Source organism: Furipterus horrens, unplaced genomic scaffold, assembly GCF_987537825.1.
Source record: "Furipterus horrens unplaced genomic scaffold, mFurHor1.1.pri manual_scaffold_1, whole genome shotgun sequence".
In the NCBI taxonomy this organism is placed as follows: Eukaryota; Metazoa; Chordata; class Mammalia; order Chiroptera; family Furipteridae; genus Furipterus; species Furipterus horrens.
The window spans coordinates 203,549,630-203,562,319 of NW_028327171.1; the positions used below are offsets into that span (position 1 = coordinate 203,549,630).

At 52.1% G+C, this 12,690-nt stretch overlaps 1 protein-coding gene across 11 annotated transcripts in view; it reads right to left on the bottom strand.

The window, feature by feature from the left end:
• Nucleotides 1-788: 788 nt before the first annotated feature.
• The window catches only part of TNS1 (tensin 1), a 215,614-nt gene continuing 203,712 nt past the window's right edge, over nucleotides 789-12,690 (bottom strand). For all 11 annotated transcript variants that reach the window (XM_090283637.1, XM_090283613.1, XM_090283595.1 and 8 more), the window contains 8 exons: nucleotides 12,210-12,341; nucleotides 11,757-11,849; nucleotides 10,965-11,042; nucleotides 9,084-9,155; nucleotides 8,657-8,825; nucleotides 7,907-7,975; nucleotides 7,427-7,459; nucleotides 789-4,470 (listed from right to left, as the gene is read on the bottom strand). In XM_090283637.1, coding sequence (XP_090139763.1) covers nucleotides 4,326-4,470; nucleotides 7,427-7,459; nucleotides 7,907-7,975; nucleotides 8,657-8,825; nucleotides 9,084-9,155; nucleotides 10,965-11,042; nucleotides 11,757-11,849; nucleotides 12,210-12,341 — 791 coding nt within the window. In that variant the 3' untranslated portion in view covers nucleotides 789-4,325. The remainder of the gene's footprint in view (nucleotides 4,471-7,426; nucleotides 7,460-7,906; nucleotides 7,976-8,656; nucleotides 8,826-9,083; nucleotides 9,156-10,964; nucleotides 11,043-11,756; nucleotides 11,850-12,209; nucleotides 12,342-12,690) is intronic.

Sequence of the window (12,690 nt, forward strand, 5' to 3'; positions counted from 1 at the left end):
TATTCTGTTTTTCCCGCAGAGGGCCTGGGAGGCAGGGTGGGGTGGGGTGGGGCAGTAGGAACATCTTACATTGGTTTTGAATGACATGGCAGAGGGAGGACAGGAGGGGGGAAACACAGCATGCAGACACAGACGTACTCCTCACAGACGCACACCACCCAAACGTGGACACAGGAGAGTCTCAGACTGCTTCACACTGATTAGAACACAAACTTGGGACATCCGTCTACAATTACTTAGCTTCTAGGAAGAGCCCAGTGTGGGAAATAAACAGGGGTCCTCCAACATTTCGAGCATCAGAGGACAGCAGATACTCCCCCCATGGCCAACGCTGAGATTCCACCAGCCAGTGCCCTACAGGCCTCGCCTCCCAATTCCTTCCATGCTGGATGATATTGAACTTCACGTCCTCCTCTTGCCCCCCTCCTCCAACCCAACCCCTAAGTTCCCTAGAGAGACAAGCAAAATACACACACACAGACGCCCACACTTGCACACACACGCGCACACACGTCCTGTGTTACCACCGGCCAGGGGACTCTAGTCTCGGGATTCTGGGACCTGGACCTGGGTGAAGAGTGGCTCCAGGGCTCTGCCTCTGACCTTTGCAAGGACCCCAAGTGTGGGGAGATGCAGGAACAGGAAGCCACCTCTGGACAGGGCATTGGCCCACTTGATCTCCCCAGCTGGGAAAACACAAAGAAGGGGAGAAGGACCCAGGAGGCAGGGCGGTGGTGCACCTCTGGGGCATAGGTGTTGTTCCACCTCCAGACTCCTTCATACCCCTGCATCACAGGAGGAGTCTGCCCAGTCTTTCTTTGCTCATGCCCATCCTATTCCTCTCCCTCCTGGCAGCCCCTTTATGGAAGGATCATGTTGTCCAGCCAGCTGCTTCTGCATATGGTTACACAGCCAACAGATTCCTTGTCCTGCCAGTTTCTGACACACCCAGGGACTCCTCAAACCCCAGTGAAGAAGGAATCCTGAAAGTCCACAAGCTTTGGGCACTGCTGCAGGAAAGGCTTCCAAGAGGACCAAGGTCAAAAGGCCTTTCCCAAACCTAGGACATGATAAGTCTGTCCCTCAAACACCTGGCTAGTTAGATAAGGGAGCCAGGCCACTGTGACCTCAGGGTAGGGGCCTCCAGTCACCCTTGGAGGTTGATCAGACAGCTCACTTCCTCCCTATTTCCCCTCTGGGGTCACCTCTCCATTGTTCCCATGCCCAGCCTTCTCCTTTTGTTCCACCTGGGACAAGCCACACGGCTGTCACTGGGCCCATCCTCCTGCTGTATTGCCGTGCCAGCCTTGGGGCCACTTAGCTGAGTCACCAACTGATCATGTCCCTCCCCAACCCTCTACCACCCTCAACTCCTCAGCCTATTTTCAAGACCAGACAGCACTCTCCTGGCTGACAAACAGATTCAACAATAAACAACAGCAACTGTGTTGAGGGAGGGGGGAGAGAGAAAAGGATAAACATTTACATGATAATAACAAAAATTATTAAAAGTGCTTTCTTTTAAAGGACATCTTTGGCAAGAATACACTGCAGTGCTGTGTGTGTGAGTATGTGTGTGTGTGCACACGTGCACATGGGTGCACAAGCCTAACCTGTGAGATGGGAGGACTAGTGTCTTCCCAACCAGTGTCTGACCCAAAGGGGGGGCCACTGTGGAGACTGGGGTGCCCTTTCCCATCATTCTTCTGGAAAGGCCAAACTCTAGGAAACCAACACCCTCCAGAGGGACACCGGGGTGTGAGTTGATCAGCTTCCCGGCGCTCCCTGGGTCCTGCTCGTGGGGTCACACTCAGCTCAGGCCTGAGTGCAGTGGGCTGGCCATGCCTGGGAGGTGAGCAGTGGTGGGCAGTGGGAAAGCTCGTGAGAAGGCAGACCCTGGGCCCAGGTCTGCCCGATGATCTGCCACTCCAGTCGGCCTCAGCGTGGAGAGGATGACCAGACCGGGAGAAGAGCATCCCTGGGCTGTCCAGGGGGAGATTCAGATATTTACAAAGGAAGAAGTAGAATATCTTCTATCTGGGAAGGGAGCTGGGGCCAGTGGGGAATGAGGAGAGGGAAATCCCAGGATCTGGCCTGAAGGCCTCAGAAGGAAGAGCACTTGGGAGGAACCTTTGTCACCAAGCACAAGGTTTCAACCTTTGGGAAGCGGGGGGCTATTCCCCACCTTCTTGAGACACTCTTCTTTCCAACTCCCTGAAACAGTATGTCCACACAGATGCAGCTTCTTGGAGGAGAAAAAAATACAAAAGACGCACACATCACCCACACCCACGCACTCACCCATGTCCCCCACTGGCTCCCACGCTCGCTTGAACTGTGGTGAGTGGGCTCATCTCGGGACCTCATGGCCGAGGCCTGTACTTGCCAGAAAACAGGGGGGCCGAATGGATGGAATATGCGCACCCTCCCCGCTGAGCCCCAGACAAAGTTCAGGGAAGGCCAAGGCCAGGGCAAGGAGACCCCTGATTGCTCCAAGGATAAAGGCCCCTACATTTCAGGTTTCACTTACAAGTAGGAGGAGGGATGGGAATTGGATTATGCCCAGGGAGGCAATAAAGCAATATGGGAAAACAATAAATACTTCTTGTCAATTTACCTAGTCTTTTTTTTTTAACCTTTTCTTATATTTTATTAGCTTACAGATTCTGTCAGTATGTCTCACATATATATTATATATATTTATATATCAGTACAATGCCTCTCTCTAGGGGACCCCCCGAGGCTTAAGAAGCCCCTCAAGAATGGAGTCCTGATGAATTTTCCATTCCAGCTTAGAGTCCTTGGGTGGAGGTTGGGGGTTTCCCAATTGCCCAGGTGGACTCTAGGCCCTTCGGCCTAAATGCATGCCTTCTGCCCTCTGCTCACGGGCAGCGTGGCTCCGCTGGGGAAACCAAGGCAGAAGGAGGGACAGTAAGGCTCCGGTATTGTACATAGGCCACGTGGTACACAGGTAGCAGCCCCTAGAGCTCTGCTAAGTCACCCTGGACAGCCCAGCAAAAGTCAGAGCCCAAACGCTCGCAGAAGGGAGAACAAGGAATACGGGCGTCTCCCCCAGGCCGTGCTGAGCAGGGGGCTCTTGGAAGCGGGTTCCCCAGGATGAGCCCAACACAGGGGCCCTGCAGGATAGAACGACGCAGGGCAGAACAGGAAGGCTCAATCCCCAGCACCCAGAAAGACATCATGCAGATAAGCAAGACTGAGATAAGGCTGGTGTGGGAGCAGAACCCGAGAATGGGCTGAGGGCTGGGAGCTGGGGGGCGGCCACCTGCCCACTTCACTGCTGGGCCATACAACTCAGAGGTCAATAGCATCCGCAGCTGATGGATGTCTTCCCCGGGGCTATGGAAACTCGCGTCTCCACCTCCTCAAACCAATGGTCTTGCCTCGTGGGGGCGGCAGAACAGGGGTAATGCCGCAGGGTGGCCGGTCCCACTCCTGCTGGGTTCTTGGTCAAGGAAAGGGGCTGGCAGCACCCGAGGCCCCCAGAGTGCAGATGCAGGGACCAAGACACAGTCTGTTACCCATACTCCTGGGTGCTCCCAGGGAAGAAGGCTGATGTCCCCTCCCTGAGGCTGTGTCACCCCAACTCTAACCTTATTCTTTGGATAGTATGCACACGTGTGCAAACACATGGACCATGAACAAGTATACACCTGTTTGTAATTCTAGCTGAGAGGCAAATATAAATCAGCATGTGAGGATGTGGGTGCCGACATATAAACCCCATATATCGACCCACGCAAACTACACACCAGAGACAGAGCAAAGAGCCCTTAGGTGCCCCAGGTCTGAGATGCTTCCAAAAGCAAAAGTTCTGCCACTTGATGTCCCCTGCTGGCTTTTTTTAGTTTGGCAATGTACCCTAGAGGTGGCCGGAAAAAGATTCTCTCAACTTGATTTCTCGTTGCAAAGCAGTTGGGCTAGAGAGACACTTTTCCTTTCCCCCCCAAAGTATGGATTCCCAAGGAGGTCAGTTCTGCCTCCTTTGAGGAGCTCCATCCTCTGGAGGGGGGTGGGGGGTGGGGAGAGTCAGGTGGACCTGGTCAGTTTTGAAGGCTTTGAGGGTTGCACAGTATCCATCTACCCAAATGAATCGAGTTCTCCTCCTCCATCCTTTTCTTTCCTTCTCTCCCTCTCTCCCCTTCCCCTCCACAATTCACTTCCCTCTCCCCACGTCGCACTTTCTTCTCTCCTTCTCCAAAATTGGCCCAAAGTCCTCCTCCTGGATTCAAAGGTGGTCAGGATTCATGGGTCCCCTCCCCCCATGTCCCATCCCACTGCCCTGGCCCAGGCATGGGGTGAGTTCATCTCTTCTGGCCGGCACTCAGCATGACCTTGGAGACAAAGTTGACAATGGCAGAGGCAGGCTGGTTGGGGTCAAGCTCAGCAAAGAGGTGGCAGGCGTTGTCCGTGGTGCTGCCCTGCTTCCGGGCCACAAAGCCGAAGAGCCTGCAGGGGCAGGAGAGGGTGACAAGTGTGAGAGGAGGGCAGGCCTTGGGAAGCCACCCAGGTGAGCAAACTTATCTTCACGTGGACCTCTCTCCCCCATCCCTCCACATCTCCTAGGCAAGGGGATTGGGGGAGGGGAGGCAGGGAACATAAAAGAGAATACTCTCTTCCACTGACAAGAAAGTCAAGTTGACACTAGAGATGGCAGTCACTTGTTTTAGGGTAGGCAGACATTCCACTTTTGAGGAGAGGGGAGAAGCAGCAGGGAGGAGTTGCTGCAGGCTATTGACAAGACTGGGCAGTAAGAGGTGGAAATGAGACCAAAAATAAAATGGGGACATTCTGGCTGAGCTTCTCCCAGTCCATCTCAGCCCCACCCCTCCCCAACTGTTCTGACACCCGACCCATAGAGCACAGAATAAAATGCTGTCTATCTGTCAAAGGGCTGGACCTGCTCACACACCAGGAGGAGGTCCGGGAGGCAGAAGGACAGAGGTCGCTACCCTCCCTCCACCACACACAACCCACATTTCTCTTGGGCTCCAGAGAATGGGAAGGGGAGGGAGACCCCACACCTGTTCTCCCAACCCCCACTTTCTGCACCCAGACTGGACGGAGCTGGCATTCTCTCTGTGCAAAACACGAGTTAAAAATACGAGAGCAGAAAACAGAATGTGAGCTCAGGTCCCCTCCCAGCCAGCACGTTGCTAATTAGAGCGAGATGGAGAAATCGGGACAGCTGGAGATTCCGATGGAAACCCCTCTCCCTAGGGCTGGACCACAGCAGCTAAAATTAGAAAAGTTGGGTCCAGCTTGCAACAGCGCACATGCATGGGTGTACACACACACTACAGCTACTTCAGGGGCTGGGAACCACTGGGCCAGAGGTCTGGGGTGATGGTCTGCCCAAGAAATGGAAAAGCCTGGGTCCATGGCCAGCCCTCAAGTCCCCTTTCCAGGCCTGCTGGGCTGCTTGGTGCGGGGCAGCTGCTTGTCTGCTCAGGGCCCTGGGAGGGAGCGGCTCTGAGGAGTGGGAAGATGGTACACCAACCCTGGCTGCCAGGCTCTGCCGGGATGGAGAGTCCCCTGCCTCCCTCCCCTGAGGTTTATTTCAGCTCCAAGACCTCCAGGGTCAGCAGCAGCCAATGCCTTCCTCTGCCTAGGGAAGTAGATCCAAGCAAGAAACCTCTGCCCCCATGGGCAGGGAGGAGCACTTGCAAGGACCTGACATCTAGGACCTCCTTAAACTCGGGGCCTCGGGCGTCTCTGTGCCTCACCCTAGCCCTACGCCTGTGCCCCATTCAGCAAGGCCAGGTCACCTGGAAGCTCAATACAAAACCCGTTCCCGAGTGAGAACGCTTTTCAGGCCTGGGACCAGCCCACTTTTGTCCCTGACCCCTCTCCCCCTCACAGGGTCCAATGACCAGTGAGCAGGAGCATCTTCAAACACAAAGCCCTGGCCTCTGGATTGGTGGCAGGGACACGGAGACCCTACTGACCCCTGTGAGCCCAGGAGGAGGCTGAGGCCAATGTGAAACAAGCTTTGGGATGGCTGGACACCTGGGTCCTCCTCCCAGCTGGCTGCTAACTCTTCGTGTGACCTGGGGCAAGTTGAGATCTGTCCCACACTGCCCCTCTGGACACCCCGCTGTTCATCCCGCCAACTAGCTGCTGGTCAGCTCCATTCTTCCCTGACTGTGACTCGGCCTCACGCTTCTCCTCCCTGCCTCATCCTCTCATATCTGCGTGGGACAAATATTTATCAGCCCTTCCCATGCACAGACAAAATCCTACCCTCAGGAAGCTTGCACACCAGTGGCCATGCCTCTCCGTCCCCTAGAAAAGGCCTCTCTCCCACCCCCACACCCATTTCTACCTGTTCAACTTGTACCTGTCTTTGAAGACCCATTTTTAACTTTAAGTTCTTTCCCCAGACCTTTCGGAATCTGTCCCTGCCTAGTCTGTGCCACGTGCTCTCCTTTCTGACAGCCACAGACATGATGAGCTATACCCGGGAGATGGTTTTAAATTTTTTTGAAGTGAAAATTTTCTTTTTCTAAAGCAATTTTATATGAAGTCCAAATAGATAAAGGTGACAGCAGTACAATGGTTCTAATGTATCAATTCAACAACATAACATTTACCATTATAAGGTCAGTCAGTGAGAAAAATGAGGACTTACAGACCACAATGGCAGTCCATGTCAGCTTCCGGAGCCACGTTATTCCGATACCTTGTGCTTTGTGATAGTTAGAAAACCCTCATTCCTACCGATACATAGCTGCAGATTGTAACAGGGTTTTTCCTCCCTCTTCAGAGCTCAGCTGCGACCTGAGGACCCTAGGGTTCCTTGGAACACAGTGTGAAAACCGCTGCAGCGTGTTTTTATACATTTGTCCTATCCCTTTCGCCAGCATCAGGCCTCCTGGGGTCAGTCGGCCTCCTGGTCAGTCTGAATCCCCCCAGGGCTAAGTTCCTCAGAGGCACTCAGGAAATGCTGAATGGATGGAAGCATTGACCTCAAGGTCCCAGGGCCACCCCAGAATTCAGACCCCCTGGGCTTCCACGTTAAATGACCTCGAGCCCAGCCACGGTATGGACAGAAGTCCACCAAAAGAGCAAAAATGAGAACCAAGGAGACCAGACCTGGGGCAAAAAAAGACTATTTAAACAATCCTCGCCCCACTGCCATCGCCTCAAATGAACTCTCAGTTTCCTGTCCACTCCCAGATCCCTGCTGGTCTAGTCCTGGGGGGAGGGGAGTGACAAGACGAGTCAGAAGGCCAAGTCCTGGATGCCTGGTCAAGTTTTTCTCCAAGGCTGAGTGACCCTTGCTGCCCTGTGACTCCCCCCATCCCCAGGCTGGATTCTCAGCCTGCCCCTGCTCTCCCCACCCCACCCCAAAGAGCACAGAGAGAGACCAACCAGTTGGAGTCAGGGGAGAAGCCACACTTACTTAGCGGGGGCACCTCCCTCTGTCTTCATCCACCTGTGAAGAGAGAGACAGCACTGCGTGAACCACTCCCCCTTCTCCCCAGAGCTCAGCCCTGTGCACGCCCAGACCCTCTGGGGGAAGGCGGGGGGGCCTCATTAGGAGTTGGGAGCATTCGGATACAGAGAACTGTGGCCTGCCTCCCAAGGAGCTTTCCCCAAGCTGGAGAGGAGACGCAGATTCAGGGTCAGGGGCGTGACAGAGGTGGTGAAAGCGGGCATTGGAGCCCCTGGGAGGGTCTCCAAACTTATCGTGGGAAAAACTCAGAAAGATGCCCTGCACAATTATGCTCCCACTGACACAGGCAGATCTTCAAGTTGAACCAAATATAAACACACGCACATGTACATACACGTGCACACACGCATGCGCGCACATGCACACACACACAGACTTCAGTGTTCTAGACCTGGCTGAGGGGGAAGTTGTCTACAAGAGACTCACTTTCTCTCCTGTGGATCCAGGTCACAGAAGGTGACGGTATTGAGAGGGTAGTGTCGTCTGAAGAAGAGCCTGTGGCACAGACATGGGATAAACAGAATGAGTGATGAAGTGACAAGTCAGGCCACCTTCCCGTCATCTGTGGCTGTCATAGGTCAACACGGCCTCTCCCTTGTGACCAAGACAGCCTGAGCTACCCACACTGGGGATGTAAGCATCGCATGGGAACAGGCAGATGTGTCATAGAAACGCCTCTCAAAGGCTAGAGGTTAGGAAAAGAAGGAAGACACTGGCAATGAAGACAGAGAAGTGGGGAGACCCTGGAGCAGGAAGGAAAGGGGTGGGGGGAACACATTAGAGAGAACATGAGAGGAAGGATTCTGCTCTAGAAAGCAGGTACTCATATCAGTTGCATTTGCAGCTATGTACCCAATGCAGGCATGTCTGTAGAAAGATGGAAAGTGGGTAGATGGATGGGTTGATAAGTGGAGACATAAATGGGTGAAGGAATAAATGGAGGGAAGATAGATGGGGGATGAATGGATGCAGATGGATGAACCAACTGGTGAGTGGGTGAGCAAGAGGATGGATGGATTGATGGATGGATGGGTGGTTGGGTGGCCAGGCAGATGGAGGATGGATGGGAGATAGATGGGTACAAGGGATGAATCAATTGGTAAGTGGGTGGGTCACTGGAAGGACAGATGGGTCACAGGAGGGAACCCCACACAGAAGTGAGCAGAAGAGTCTTACTTTCTCTGGTTGTCAGTCAGTGTAATTCCCTGGGCAGATACTTTGAAGTGAACGATGGTGGCCGCTGGTGTGGGGTCAGCAGCCAGTGTCTCGGAAATGGCTTTGGAGATGGCCTGTGGCCCAGTGAGTGACTCCATGTCCACAGAGTTGACGAAGAGCACGTTGCAGGCTGGAAGAAACCCACCCAAGGAGAAGTCATGGGGGCTGGAATGGGTGGGGAGGGTCCCTAGATCCTCTCTTCAAGGAAGAAGGCAGCACAAAATTTCAGGCCATCCTCAGGCCAAAGCATCTGCACCCAAAAATGTGGTGTACCCACCCACAGACATCTGGGCCTGAGAGTGATATCCAGCCTGCACCTTCAGGAGGGGACGGGGCAGAAAGAAGGGAAGGGCACAGGGCAGAGATCTGGTCTGGAGTAGCCACTCACCTGCCCCTTGCTTCAGCAGGTCAGTGGCTGAGTTGGCAGGGCCCGAGCTAGCTTTCGATTCATCTGTGGGGTCTGAGACAAAAATTTCATTCAGCTAGTAATTAAAACTCTAGAACTGGAAAGAAGCCCATGTCTGGCTGGGCCGAAAGTGAGCTCTGCAAATACTTTGTGCAATGGATACTGCTTTTCATATCAGGCCCTGGCAGTCAGTACATGTGTGTCCAGTCGGAATGTTCAATAATTGCTCACTGGCTGAGAGCTCTGGAGTCCAACAGAGCTGGGTTCAGACCCTCAGCCCAGCACATGCTCCAAATAAAAGGGAAATGATGGTGAAAGAAGCATTGCATTGGGTTTCTGAGATGCCCCGTGTACAGTGTTAGTCCAGTGCTTGGCACAAAGCACACCTTCAAGTGGTAGTTGGTGCTGTTCTTCTGCATTGATGTCTGTGCAGATCAATAAATGCCCTCACTCACTAAACCGTTCGTGGAGCACAATCATAATTTCAATACTAAAAAGAATTGAGTATCGTTGACACCAGCATTCTTCAGACTTTGATGTGCAGGATTTTTTAAACACAGATTGCTGGGCCCCACCCCAGAAATCCTGATCGGGTGGGCTGGAGAATATTTACATTTTTAACAAGTTCCCAGAGGTGCCGATGCTGCTGGTCTGGCAATCATACTTTGAGAACTACTAGTTCATACAATGTAAATATCAGTTTTATCATTGCTGAATTGCTTTGGTAAATTCTGTAGAAACATAACTTAATTAGTATCTAAATTATATGGTTAATAATACTATTTAAGGTGTATTTGAACTTTTAAGCTAATAATGGCGGTCAATTATCATTAATAATTCAATGAATTGAATTGGATACATAGAAACTATCAAATAATATTGGGGGTTTCTGTGTGGGCAAAACTCCAGAAGTTTCAAGAGAGGAGAAAGTCCCAGGGGCACTTCTGAATATCCTATTACTGAGCAGAGAAGGTAGGGAGAAGGTACCTCACCTCCCAGTTTCTAGATCTCAAGTTCAGGGTCAAGCATATTCCCCAGTGTGGGCCCTGTGTACTTGGGGGCTGGAGAATAGCTACCTGTGATGTAATAGAAGCTATGCTGTGAAGAGCTTTGGGGTCCATCTGCCATCCTCCAAGGCTGGGACACCTCTCTGAGAGAAGCTGAAATCTTTGTCCCCACAGTGTCTCATCCAGGTTCTCATCCTCTACCTCCCACGGCTCTTGGGTTCCATTCAAACTTCCCACAATCAAAACAGGGCTTGCTCTTCCCTATCAGCCCAATGTCCCCTCAGTCAGGGACCATCATGTCAGCCACTTACACTAGAACTCAAGGGACATCGGACGATCTCCTTCCCTTCCCACACCCTGCAGAGCCCAGCCATCTCTCCTCTAAGAGATCCCTCCCGTGTGCTCTCTCCTCTCGGTTCAGACTAACCTCTCGTTGTGGATGCCCCCATGACCTAAATCTGCCTTCCCCTCCCCCGTCCCTCAGGTCTGCCCACCAACATCCATCTCATCCTCTGGACATGGTCCTCCCCATGACTGTCTCCTACTTCTAGCGCCTTTTCTGGGATGAGGCTTATTCTGAGAATTCAATCTGAACTTCTTTGAGCCTCCAGAGAATTTTCCAGAACAATCCAGCAAGCCATTTATGTTTGTTCCTGGAGTTACGCTTTTTAATAAACTTTTCCTTTTTTTTAAAGACAAAAAAGTTTTAAAAAGAGTGGTTTCAAGTTTCCCCAGATTGGCAAAATGACCCATATCCTCCAACCCTGGCTCAAGGTCTGGAACACTGGCAAGGCTAAGATATGAAGGAGGCCAATTCAAGGGCACACTTGGAGAGGAAGGAGTGTTGGGGTCCTACCTCGGTTTGGAATGACCAGCTTGCAGGGCAGAGCCAATGGGGTGATGGAGTGCTGGTAGACCAGGGCAGAGAGAGATCCTGCAGGGAGAGACAGCATGTCAGGGGCAGCTTTACTGGAAGTGGGCTGGGGCACTGAAGACTCCACCCCACCGCTCCCTGCTAGCCATAGTGTTCAGCTTCTTCATTATTCTCCTACATCCCACCAACAAAAGTGAAAATTCACTCCCTCTTTGTTAGCAAGACCCAAGGACGCAGATTCCAAAGGTTCACCCTAGCAGTCATAGGTTACCATGACAGCTTTCCTTTATAGAAAATTACTCCCAACATCTCTCCAAGCCCCATCCAGCTGCTGGCACTCTCTCAGGACAGTGGGTTCAAATCCCAGCTCAGTCACTTATTAGCTATGTGTTCTTGGATAAACCTAACTTCTATGAGCCTTCACTTCCTCATCTGTAATAAGACAATGGCACCTGCCATGCAGGATTGTCATGAGAGCAGATGTAATATAAAGGACCTAGACAGTGACTTTCACATAGAAGTAGTCAATAAAGGAAGCTGTTGTTATGGCTGTTAATCAAATTACAATGATAACAAGTCTCAGTGGGGTAGGACAAATACAGAAGAGAATTTGGCAGAGTGAAGGGGCCACAGTATAGAGAAAGGGAAGCCACAGTTCATCTCTCTGCTGCATCTATGACCAGGGAAACTGGCAGAACCTGAGGCAGGGGAGCCTGGAACAGGCCTGAGACTCTGCAGGTCAACTGTGGAGAGAGAGGTGGGGGGACATCTCACCGAAGTTTGGCTCATTGGGGCACCCCTTGAGCTTGACTCCCCTCGGGCCGGTCTCTATCAGGAAATGTCTCACCAGCTCATGGGTCATGTCCCCTGGGATGAAAAATAAAAGAAATAAGGTTTGGTCATTTCTCGTGGTGTTCACCCACCACCTCCCACCACCGCTTCATAACTTCTGCAGCTTGCAGGGCTTTGATGGGACAGAGGGTCACAGAGACAATAAGGCCAGAACCCTGGAATGGATAGATCACAACTCTCCCTTCCCCTCCAGGAAATGCAATCACAGAATCCCAATAATCCAGCTTCCCTATTCTCTGACCCCCAACCATAACCAAGAGTCTAATTAGCAGGAACCAGCTCCTATGAGTATTAGAAACCTGCCAAGCCCCCAGGTCCTTCTGGCGCTTCAGCAATCACCTAGTCCTGAGGCACAGTTCAAAGAGACAGTGTTACCTTTTTTATTCTGCTGCATGATGGTCGGAGGGGGAGAAGACACCTTCATGGCCAGCCCGTAGGCTCCTCGGAAGGAGTGACTGTCACGGATGATGAAGGCCCCTGGCTCCTGGTCCTTGAGGAGGGCGATGGCTGTTTTGGGAGCAGAGGAGGAGAGAAGAGGAAATAAGAAATCAATGGCACTGGCTTCCCTGAAGTCTCTCAGGCCTCCTGAACCTCATTCTCTCTTAGGTGATGAGAGATTCTTTAAAGTGAGAATTTCAACACTCTTAAGGGTCCTTCTGTACTCCAGTTGGCAAACTTTTTCTGTAAATAGCCAGACATAAATATTTCAGGCTTTGCAGGTCATGTAGTCTCTATTGCAACTACTCAACTCAGCCACTGCAACACAAAAGTGGCCACAAACACAGTAGTCCAGATGTGACCCAGGGGCCAGAGTCACCAACACCCTGTCCTGTCTCCACACAGACTTTCCCTGGGG